At 38.6% G+C, this 12,318-nt stretch overlaps 2 protein-coding genes across 5 annotated transcripts; one reads left to right on the top strand and one right to left on the bottom strand.

Moving 5' to 3' along the window:
• The first annotated feature begins 1 nt into the window (after window position 1).
• Window positions 2–3,276, top strand: LOC106081777 (acylphosphatase-2-like). 4 transcript variants are annotated; one of them, XM_013243974.2, is made up of 3 exons: window positions 2–88; window positions 2,730–3,071; window positions 3,132–3,276. In XM_013243974.2, the coding sequence occupies exons 2-3, from the start codon at window positions 2,893–2,895 to the stop codon at window positions 3,244–3,246; spliced, it is 294 nt and encodes a 97-aa protein (XP_013099428.1). In that variant the 5' UTR covers window positions 2–88; window positions 2,730–2,892; the 3' UTR covers window positions 3,247–3,276. The 4 variants fall into 4 exon arrangements, with proteins under 4 accessions (XP_013099428.1, XP_059219703.1, XP_013099427.1 ...); XM_059363720.1 differs by having other exon boundaries at window positions 6–88; window positions 2,721–3,071; XM_013243973.2 differs by having other exon boundaries at window positions 6–96.
• Window positions 3,277–3,349: 73 nt separating this feature from the next.
• LOC106081776 (bifunctional methylenetetrahydrofolate dehydrogenase/cyclohydrolase, mitochondrial) lies at window positions 3,350–4,557 on the bottom strand. Its single transcript, XM_013243970.2, has 2 exons — window positions 3,759–4,557; window positions 3,350–3,695 (listed from the first exon to the last, which is right to left on the bottom strand). Exons 1-2 carry the CDS (start codon window positions 4,540–4,542, stop codon window positions 3,568–3,570), a joined length of 912 nt encoding a protein of 303 aa, XP_013099424.2. The 5' UTR covers window positions 4,543–4,557; the 3' UTR covers window positions 3,350–3,567.
• Window positions 4,558–12,318: the final 7,761 nt, after the last annotated feature.

Below are 12,318 nucleotides of genomic sequence, written 5' to 3'. Positions count from 1 at the left end.
TCTGCGTAAATCAATGGCTAAGCAGCACACACAAGAGGCACGGTTGCATACTTGCGTATCAAACGATTAACAACATTCGTGTATAAAAGTAAGCATGTATGTACACATTCTCATATACGTCTCATTTTTTTTTTTTGTTAAAAGTGGGCATAAATTGTGCTGGTTTTTACTTTAGTAGGCGCAAAAATATGATTACCTTTTTATAAAGATATTATACGATTGTTTTTTTTTTTCATTTAATTATCAAATTAAAAAAGTTCGATTTGACTTTTGTTAATACACATCGATTCGCTATAGTAAATAACCATAGTATTCTTTTTTATATAATTTGAATAATTCCTCTTTAGAATTCACTTAAAAACACTCGCGCGCGCCCTTCTCCACATAACACACACACATTCGAATGCCACACAACTCTTGATTTTTGTATGTAGTACACATTTACTACTCTTTTTCACAATTCTGGCCTCTGCTTCCTCTTATTCTTAGGTGTAATTACAATTGGTCGTCGAAAAAAATTGCGAGGTCGCCCAATATGTTTTTCTAATTTTCACTCTTTTATTTTGTCTCAGCAGTTTTTACCAATTATTTTCAATTCAATTTGTAACACCATCTAAGTATACACGTAATTTCTGTTCGAATTCGTTTTCGGGCATGGCGTTTGAGATGTTTCTTTTTTCCCTTGCATAGGAAGACGACGGCGGACTACGGAACGAGTATGCACGACGACCGTAGAAAAAAATGGACGAAAACGTTTTCCAACGTGAAATTCCAATTGCCCTTTGTGTCGTGTTGTTATTTGAACAATAATTTTTATTTCTTCGGAAACATTAGTAGTTATTCACTATCCAAATACACATAAATAATGAATTCATAAATTCACAGAAAATGGCGCCCGCACGCCCGTAAAAATTGAACAAATTTTTACAGAAATGTTATCTGCGTTTCGGTCCAAGAAAAAACGACTGTACTATAAGCAGGAGGACGGTTACTCGTTACTCAGTAAGCAAAAGCGAAAACTAAAACAGCGAATCAGGGTTCATTCAAAAGGTAAGATCACTTGCACAACAACGATTTTCGCTGCATTTTTTAAAAAACCTCACACAAATCCGATTTCATGGCTGATAGTAGATCAGAGTATCAAAAATAAAACTGTTGTTAACAATAATTGTATATGGATGTACCAGACGTACACGTACATGTGTACGCATGTACGCTTGTGTACATCATATAAAAAACAACTCAAACACAATGTAAACGGTCTAGATTTGTTCAAATCGAGATAATTTATTTTTCCAAACAAACGCAGTTTTAAAAGCATGTTTATCTGTGCCTAAATAATAGAATGCATGACAAAACAATTAAAGGTGGTCTCATTTGTGCAACAACCACAAATCATATAGTGCAATCCGCCGTCTTATCAAAGTTCTTTGTGCAGTTCTTTGGCAAAACGTCGCTTTATTGGTTTCAATGGTTCTCTTCTCTTTTTATTTTATTCATTTGCGAAAAAAATAATAAAACCATAAGTGCAGATAAAAAACGTACTTCGGTATGAAAATAAGTAGCTGATATTAAATAACATAACTGTAAAATTGCGCTCGCGGAACAATAAAATTTTCCGCGACTATTCCGAAAGCAGAATACAATAGCAAACCAGGATGCAGTTATAAAGTGAGGTCATGCAAACAGCTGAGTACAATTTTTTTTATTTGTCAATAATTCTAAATGTCATATGCTTGGTAACACAGATGTGATTTTTTTCTAAATTTTATTTGATCCGATATATAAGCAACATAACAGTGTTATAATGATGAAAATACACCTGAAAAAGATAAATAGTAAAAAAACGTGTATTTCTAAAACCATTTTGGTATTGCATTTACGGCATTTGCAAAAATTAAATACTTATACCCCGTTTACACTGCTCTTTAAATCCGGATTTAATGGCTCGATCATCTGTATATGTCGTCTAATCGCTCCGCTTAACTTTATTCAATGAATCCTGACAGTAAAACTTACCAGTTGTTCGCGTGATTCCACCTTGTAAGCAGAGTATTACTTTTTCGCCTATTTTTCTCCAACGTTTCACCAAAGTTTGACAGCATTCCGCCACGACGAAACAATTAAAGTTGGTCTCATTTGTACAACAAACACATATCATATAGTGCAATCCACCATCTTGCCATCAAGCTGATCGACGTTTTGTCAACACACACAAAGAAATTTGTGTGCGCGTGTGCATACATGAGTAGACCCTCCAAACATTTGGGAGTTGATTTCTCACTCCCTCTCTGAATTGACACTTTGTAAGTACTTTTTAAAGATAGTTTGTAGAGATTCCATGGTTTAAAACAACAAAATACATTACTATCGTCATTCTATAAAGCATGTTTCGCTAAATAGTTTCATATCATCAACTGTTATAGGTACAAACCATGACATAATTACCAGGTATTGTACCGTAGATAGCTCAATACAATTTTTTCTCGCGAAGTGCACTATCTGTCAATGAGTTTTGGTTGTGTGTGTGTGTTATAGTTAAGAACCATATTACACAAAAACAACGAAAAATTGCGCGAACTAGTTACAAACTCAAAATCAGAGTTGCACTTATCACAGTTTTGACAGATAGTGTACTCAATACTTAGTTGTTGGGCAACTGCGACTACCTGTAACTTAATATATCTTGATACAAAATTAAAATTTGATTTTTTGTACAGTTAAAACAGGCCGGCTGTTAACAGCTCTTCGCATGAGACCTCCTTTTTTAATCCGCCTTGGCATTCCGCGTGAAAATCTGGATAGAATACTCTGCTTAATGGGGTGATGAGAAACAGCTGATGCGTATTTGCTGAAAGACCAAGAGCAAATTTCAAATAAATTTTGCATAAGATGGCTAAAAGATTATTCTGTGTCGATTTTGAAATCTTTGGAAAGGTCCAAGGGGTATTTTTTAGAAAATATACAGAAAAACAGGCTAACGCGTTAGAATTGAGGGGCTGGTGCATGAACACAAAGGATGGAACTGTAAAGGGACAATTGGAAGGTCCACAAAATTCGTTGAATGAAATGTTTGTATTTTTGAACAAAACCTAACTTAAAACCTAATTTAACTGTTCTATGTCTTTTAGGAAAGATTGGCTAAAAAATCGTGGAAGTCCTAGTTCGCGAATAGACAAAGCGGTGTTTTCAGAAATGAAACCAATCGAAAATTACACATTTACATCATTTGGAGTAAGACGTTAATTTGAATATATTTCGTACAATTTTAAAGTAGAGTATTGATGCAATTTTTAATTAGAAAATTATAATACAAAGCCATTTATGTTATGAGGCTAGCAAATAAAAATGCAGTTAATAAAAAAAATACATGTGTCTTGGGCAAGGACTAGCAGACTTAAAATATATTCTGCGAGCCAAAGGAGAGACCATATTACCGTTGTCACAAGGAGAGGAGTAACATCTATTCCGTAGAAAAGAGAAAGAAATGCAAGGACTTGAGTGTGGGCAAATCGAGGCACCCAAGAGTTGCCTGCCTGTCTATTGTCAGCAATGAGGGCGCGCTAGTTAACTTTTAATGGAGGCTGCTGCCAAATTTTTGGCTGCTGTAAAGGTGTTGTGCATTAACATGGCGACTGTCATGGGGCCAACACCTCCCGGTACTGGAGTTATGTGGCCGGCAACTTTTCGTACTTCTAAAAAATGGAAAAAGTAATAAATAGAATAAGGTTCTTAGATATTACAATATTATGGCGTACCATCAAAATCAACATCGCCTACTAATTTGGTATTCCCAGTGTTTGGATCCGTAATATGAGTTATGCCCACATCTATTACACATGCGCCCGGTTTTACCATCTCCTTGGTTATCAAACGGGGTACACCGGTGGCCGTTATAATAATATCAGCCATAGAACAATATTTGGCCAATTCCTTGGGTGGTGTGAAACGAAGACAAATGGTAACGGTTGCATCCATGGCATTTGTCTCATTGCGACCATCTGCATGCATTAGCATAGCAATTGGCATGCTGACATTCTTAGAACGTCCCACTACCACAGCATTTTTGCCGAAAGTCTCTATGCCAGCGCGTTTTATTAATTCAATAACACCCAAGGGCGTTGCAGGTATCATTGAATTCATGTCCAAACACATACGGCCCACATTGAAGACATTAAAACCATCGACATCTTTCTCACATATAACCGCATTGCATATTTTACGTTCGTTCATATGATCAGGAACTGGCAATTGCACTAAAATACCATCAACGCTTTTATCATTATTTATACTTTCTATAAGATCTAGGAGTTCCTTTTCAGTAGCTTCGGTGGGCAAACGTTTAATTTCACTTGTAATGCCAACATCTTTGGCTGCGTTCATGTTCATTTGTGCATACGTTTGACTGGCCACATCGTCACCCACGATTATAGCCGTTAAATGGGGTTTTCTATTCCCCTTTTCCACAAACTCTTCAATATTTTTGCGAATTTCAGCACGAATTTCTGCTGCTACAGCTTTTCCATCCATAAAATGAGCCATGCTACTATACAAGAATTTTTTAAGGTATATTTATTATATTTATATAAAAATAAGGAAAGGCGATTGTATATCCGATTACCAACCCAATTAGTGTACCTTCTGCCACTTTTAGTCAACTTGGTACGCATATAGGATAAAGGTTGGGGCTTTCCCCTACTCGGTATGAAAAAAAGAGATAAGATAGAAACATCCAATGCACAGGTTTTGAATTTGTATAGCTTATTTATTATCTATTTTCAAATACTTTTCGTTTTGTGTCATAAAACATACAACATGGGTCATTCCAGAGTTTCGAGGAGAACCCACATTTTTTTTTGAATACAGCCGACTGCCATGGGATTGAATAAATGATCTTCGCCCTAACAAGCAAAAAACTTGAAAAAGTTTTTACCTCAAATTTCTAAAATCACAAAGCGCTAATTACCTTTTTGGAAAACTCCTCAACCTTGACTATGGTAAGTTTTATAGCAAGGACAGTTTACGTGCAAAATAAGCAAATTTTTTTCAGGTGATAGATTCATTGCGCTGAATGAAATTGCATAAAAATTTTGTTGGAGGAGGACCTAGTTCGTGAGATATAGGCCTTTAAATTTCAAAATGTAAATTCAAATAGCATTTTTGTTTTTAGGCCGATTTGGATTATCTTTTCACTTTTCCTTCCTTACCCTTCAGACAACAAAAATAACTTTAACAGATTTTAAAACCTTTAAGTTATCATGAATATTGTAAAACTTTTAGGAATTATTTTAGATAAACGATCATTTATTTCAAATTTTCCTATTTAATTATTATAAATTGCTTCAGATTACAATAATTATAATAGCCAGTCCTCCAAGCATTCATTTGAGATACAATTCATCTAGTTAACCACAAATAATTTGAAGGAAATAGCCAAAATAATTTATGACAAATCCTAGTTGCCTTCTAAAGTGTAGAAATTAGCCGGCCTTGAAATTTTCTCCTCCTCCATAGGCTTATTTCTCATGACCAAGCACCCATTAGCACTCCAAATTGTACAAAATACGTCACTTTCAGAGGAATCGGGGGAGGGCCAGTAGACATCACTTATATATAAGCGGCCGATGTCATTGTCCAGCTTTCGCCGCTAACAGACACCGGTACTTAGGTGGGGACATGATACCAGACATAAACCAACTTAGGGGAGTGGTATGGAAAACAATTGAGAATTTTGTAAGTAGCACGGAATTCCTAATTTAAAATTTTCTTTTTCGAGGTTGCTTTTTAGTTTTAAGAGCGCGCAACAAGCTGATTACTGGCTTAGGTGTATGTCCATAGTGGGGGCATGGGGCGAATTAATATCTGCACCCTCTTTTCAACCTAACTTAACAGAGGTTTTCAGGTGAGTAAAACACCACTCAGGCGCAAACTTCTCACATATCAATGAGTGCAGTCCGATTCAAGTTTAAGCTCAACGATAAGGAGCCTCCTTTTTATAGCCGAGTCCGAACGGCGTGCCGCAATGCTACACCTCTTTGGAGAGAAGTTTTACACGGCATAGTACCTTTACAAATGTTGCTAGCATAAGGAGGGGAAAACCACCGCTGAACATTTTTTTTGATGGTATCGCCAAGATTTGAACCCAGGCGTTCAACGTCATAGGCGGACATGCTAACCTCTGCGCTACGGTGGCCTCCTACAACTTGTATCACCTGCCGAAAATAACTACTTGTGTCTTCCACGGATTTATACCTACACCACTTTCGGTAGCCTACTTTGCTGTTGCACGTAGAGCTTCCTAAAGTATATCTCTTAGAGTGCTGGGAAACTTTCCCCTTACCGCAATTGCCACGTCATTAGCATACGAGACCACTTTTACACCTTTTTCTTCCAGAGACAATAATATATTGTTAATGGCTATATTCCAAAGTAGAGGAGACAGTACACCGCCTTTAGGAGTTCCTCTGCTGACTCATCTTCTTAGATCCACAGATCTCAAGCCTGCCGTAATGCATCTTTTAGTAAGTAAGTTATTAATAAACTTCCTTGCGGTAAAGTTGATGCCTAAAAACTCCAACTCTTTCATGATTCACGCCGGTATTACGTTATTGAAAGCACCTTCAATGTCAATGCTACCATTGTATATTCCTTGACAGCGAGAGAACCCTCTATGTAGCCGACTAGGTCGTGAAGGGCTGTTTCAGTGGATTTGCCTTTACTATATGCATGCCGCTGCTGCGACAGGCGATCTCCAGGGATCTTTGCACTAAAATATGTTTCTATCAACCTCTCAAGAGTCTTCAGCGTAAACGATGGCAGACTAATAAGTCGAAAATCTTTCGCCATCGTATGGTAAGTTTTTTTTGCTTTCGGTATAAAAATGAGCCTCGTGTCCCTCCATCAGCAGAGAATATCTCCCTAAGCCAGGAAACCAGTCTATCAGACACAGCTTGTAATTCAACCGGTGATACATCATCAGTGCCTGGCGGCTTAAAGTAGTTGAAAACTCTGACGAATGCATACCAGTGACAACCTCTTCTGGCTACACGTTGTCCGTTGGAGAATTTCCCGGGAAATGTGTATCTTGCGTTTCCTCACTAGACATTGTCCATACATTCTCTGACTTCTGAATATACCCCAACGTAATAGGTCTCGAGGACAGAATCTTCCTTAGGCTAAAGGCCTGAGACGTTTCATCCACGGAGCCGCAGAATTCTACCCAGAATTTGTTCTGTTTCGGGCGAAACATTCCTTTATTTAGATAAGCTGGCATGTTAAACTTTTGTTCCTGATAAGTGATACGCTTGCGCAAGAACCACCCCATCCGGCGAGGACAGCGACAAGTGGTCAGAAAATACATAGGAATCATTGGGCTAGGGCAGGAAAAAATGGCTCCCAAAGTTATTATTCTTCTTGTCTCAATACCACATGACCGCATTTTGCGCTTGGCTAGCCATTTGCTTCGGCTCGTTCACACTCAATCCTGCTCTCGCTTGCTCACTTCCGGTTTGCTGCACAGTCAAAAGGAAAAAGAAAGATTTTCCTTTCTAAGCTAGTTGCATGCGTTATCATTTGCCCCACCATGGCGCTGTTCCCATCTAGAATTTCCTCTGATGGGACAAGCGGCAACACAAAACAAACTGTCCTACTGTCACTCAGACTGGGATCGTGGTTCATGCCTAAGCAGATGACTACGTTCGGCAATTGTCCGCTAGATGGCGCTTTGAGGGACATTAAGCTGCACACAACACTTTGCTAAACAAATGCAAAAACAAAATAAAATGTGAAATTTCAAGTAATTCTGTTTAGTTTTCGAAATTCGAAAAAATCACGGAGGCTATGCGTTGACTTTAGACTTTAATCTTTCACACAGTACTCTCGATAGTATCTTGTATGCGATGAGTAGGAAACTTATTCCTTGTGTACGGCACATAGTATGTTGAGGTTGCAATCATGAAGCAAGTTACGCGATGACTTTAGACTTTAATCTTACACAGTTACTGCTACGTAGCTCTCGTTTTGACTAGTTTGTACACATTCTATTGGTTCTACGATAAAATCATGGCCATCATCATCGTATACCAGTAGATGGGAAAAAGAGTTCTTTCCATATCCTCAGCACACTAACTGTATCATTTGCCAGATTTCCTTCTATATCTAACGTTTATATCATCTACTATAGCTTAAACATCTACCTCTGACCTCGCATTTGAGTGCTGTTCATCGTCATCACGAGAAGCTCAGCTCAGAGGTAATGAGCGCGTACATAGGTTAGGGATAGCAGCTGCAACTGCAGTCGCGGGCAATATAATTGCTTAAATACTTAAATACGAGTTCTTCTGATACTCGATATGACAAGGCGATTTTTTGACGCCTTTAAATAGCCAGTGGCCAAGCGGCGATTGCTCTTATGGACCGGACAAGCTTGCTCACCTATGGACCATGGCGAGAATCGCTACCTCCTCATATAGATATTTGGCAACAACAACAACTACTACCTTCTCAATTTCGTCGATGATATCGCTGCAAAACATTTGAAGATAACTGCAACCAAATCTTAGGCCTAGATCTGAGGCTTAAATGTGGCATCAAAAAAAAAAAAAATGCATGAAATTTTTATTCGAATCCATAGTACGGCCCATATAATTTAATTTTTGAAAATTATTGCATTTATTGGCTGTGCCTAAAATGGTCCATCCGCTTAGTCCAAGTTTTGGCATACTCTTTCCAACATTTCGGACGGTATCTCACGAATAAATGCTTAAATTTTGTCTTCCAATGCATCAATTGAAGCGGGCTTGTCTGTATGGCGATACTTGTGAGGTATTTTCCTTAGATAAACGTCAATTTATTGACAGAAGGGGAGCCATTACAAATTACCGTGCAATCTCATGGCACCCGGTTGTACGTACCGCATTGGCCCGATGAAGTCTTTCAGTATACAACACACTGCTACAACAACAATAACAACCGTGCTTGAAACTTCAAATGCCATCCGTGGTGCCAAGTCGCGCAAAGCGCTGGTTCCAGGCAGAATCTCTACACTGATGCTGAAAATTCTGGACCTGCCTGGAGTCTCACCTTACAACTGTCCTCAGCCTATCTGAACACTATAATAGTACCCGATGTTTGGAAGATGGGCAGTCTGATTCCGCTACTGAAACCTGAAAAAGACACGGACAAGGGGGAGTCATACAGACCGATCTCCCTTCTCTCATCAGTAGCCAAGACGCATGAGGGACTACTCCTTCGCTCCTCTCGTTGGACAATTTCCATTCGCCCAGCATCAGCATGCATTACGAAGGCTGCATAGGACTGCAACTGCTTTACATGCCATAACCGTATACCTAAGTACACTTGTTGTGCTGACAAAGATACCTTGGACTAACCATCTAATGCTTTTGGATATTGTGGCTAGATATTGGGTTGCCCAAAAAGTAATTGCGGATTTTTCATATAGTCGGCGTTGAAAAAGTATATTTGATTAAAGTTCATTCTTAGTTTTATTAAAAATGCATTTACTTTCTTTTAAAAAATCCGCAATTACTTTTTGGGCAACCCAATATATTGCTACGACCACTGATGTGAGGCTAAGGGTGTTTTCTATTTGGTCATGTGGCGGCTACAGACACTTTATTTTCATTGAAGATATCTGTATCCGTTCACAATTAGCAGACTAATTTCCACTAATTTTTTCTAATCACACTATGCGTCACTTGTTTAACTGTCCAGCTAGACTCACTAAATCCCATGGCAGCATCTTCTATCCTTAACAAATTCAAAGGAACGGTGTTGGTTTCATCGTGGATCTCCGATGAGGATGATTAAAAACACTTAACAAACCGATAATTGCTCTTTTCTAGGTGTCTGGAACGATAAAATCTTTTAATTTGTCAAGATTTTCGATATACAATAATTCCGCAAATTTTGCACTTATCTTCTGATGAAGAACAACCGAATTGAGGTAAAATTACAACTTCATTTGTCGAGTTTTCTGTACCAGAACACTAGCTGCTGCCATGAATCTTCATTAAAAGTAAATAAAAGTGAAACAAATTTAATAATTTGATCTTTTTGATCGGTTTCTTATGTGTTTCTTATGTCGGTTTCATCCTCACCGGAGAGCTACGATGAAACCAACACCGTTCCTTTGAATTTAGGTGTAGATGGGCAGTTAAGCAAGTGACGCACAGTGGGATTAGAAAAAATTTGTTCAAATAAGTCCGCCAATTGTGAACGGACACAGATATCTTCAATGATAACAAAGTGTCCGTAGCCGACACATGACCAAATAAAAAGCTTCCTTAGCCTCACATCAGTGGTCGCAGCAATTTGTCTAGCCACAATATCCAGAAGCATTAGGTGGTTAGTCCAAGGTTGCTTTGTCAGCACACCAAGTGCTGCCGACAAGGGGCTTGAGAACGTTGTTTCTACTTTTGTGTACAGTGATGGCATGTAAAGCAGTTGTAATCCTATGTAGCCTTCGAAATGCATGCTGATGCTCGGCGAATGGAAGTTGTGCAACGGGAGGATCGGAAGAATTAGTCCCTCATGCGTCTTGGCTACTGATGAAAGAATTTAGATCGGTCTGTACGACTTCCCCTTGCTCGTGTCCTTTCATTTCATTTTTATTAACCATTCTTTGTAATAAGAAGCCTATAAGGCCCATAGAAATATTACATTGATAACACAACCGTAGTAATTCTAAAGTTCTAATTAAATCTAAATCTAAAATAAAAAAAAATATAAAGTTAACTATAGCCTTTGGCTCCCCACCCACAAAATTTCAAAAAAAAAAAAGACAGCAAGTTAAGGATGCCGGGTTGCAGTAGCGGGATAATAGTGTTCAGACAGGCTGAGGACAGTTGTAAGGTACTCGACTCGAGGCAGATCCAGATTCTTCAGCATCAGAGTAAAGATTCCGTCTGGGACTAGCGCCTTGCGTGACATGGCGTCACGGATGACATTCGTAGCTTCGTGCACGATAAATTGCGTTGGCTGTCCAGCGGGACGGAGATCATGGTTACGACGAATGGCTTCCCTTCTAGCCATGTCACTCTTGGGTCAATAAATTAACGTTTATCAAAGGAAAATACCGCACAATACCGCCAGCATTTATATACCCTCCACCATAGCATAGGATGGGGGTATATTAATTTCCTCATTCTGTTTGTAACTCCTCGAAATATTCGTCTAAGATCCCATAAGATATATATTGTATATTCTTGATCGTCATGATATTCGATCTAGCGATGTCCGTCCGTCTGTCTGTCTGTCGAAAGCACGCTAACTTTCGAACGAGTAAAGCTAGCCGTTTGAAATTTTGCATGAATACATCTTATTAGTGTAGGCCAGTTGGGATTGTAAATGGGCCATATCTGTGTATGTTTTGATATAGCTGCCATATAAACAAATCTTGGATCTTGACTTCTTGAGCCACTGAAGGGCGCAATTCTTATCCGATTTGGCTAAAATTTTGCAAACCGTGTTTTGTTATGACTTCCAACAACTGTGCTAGGTATGGTTCAAATCGGTCCATAATCTGATATAGATGCCATATAAACCGATCTTGAATCTTGACTTCTTGAGCCTCTAGAGGGCGCAGTTCTTATCCGTTTTGGCTGAAATTTTGCATGAAGTTTTTCTTTATAACCTGACATAGCTGTCATATAAACGGATATGGGGTCTTGACTTCTCGAGCTTCTAGAGCGCGCAATTCTTTGGCTAAAATTTTGCAAGGCGTGTTTCGTTACGACTTTTAACAATTGTACTAAGTATGGTTCAAATCGGTCCATAACCCGATGTAGCTGCCATATAAACCGATCTTTAAACATGGCTTCTTGAGCCTCTAGAGGCTAACATTTTATACAACGGCTTCTCCCATGACCTTCTCAACATACGTGTCAAATATGGTCTGTATCGTTGTATAGGCTGATACAGCTCCCATATAAACCGATCTCCCTATTTTACTTACTGAGCCCATAAAGGACGCAATTTTTATTCGATTTGGCTGAAATTTTCACAATGACTTTTTCCTATGGTCTTCGAATAGGACTATAACTTGATATAGCTCTAATACCATAGCAATTATTTTCTTTTATCCCTTGTTTGCCTAAAAAGAGTTACCGGGAATAGAACCCGACAAATGCGACCCATGGTGGAGGGAATATAAGATTCGGCCCGGCCGAACTTAGCACGCTTTAATTGTTTATTTTAAAACAATTGTTTTCCTAGCAACCAAAACAAAAATCAGTACAATTCGCGTACTTTTGCTTGCAATTTTTTTGAAGAGAGTAAAATGGCTCTTACTGGAAAAAA

This window comes from Stomoxys calcitrans, chromosome 2 (assembly GCF_963082655.1).
Source record: "Stomoxys calcitrans chromosome 2, idStoCalc2.1, whole genome shotgun sequence".
NCBI lineage: Eukaryota > Metazoa > Arthropoda > Insecta > Diptera > Muscidae > Stomoxys > Stomoxys calcitrans.
This window is presented reverse-complemented; position numbering and strand designations above follow the sequence as displayed.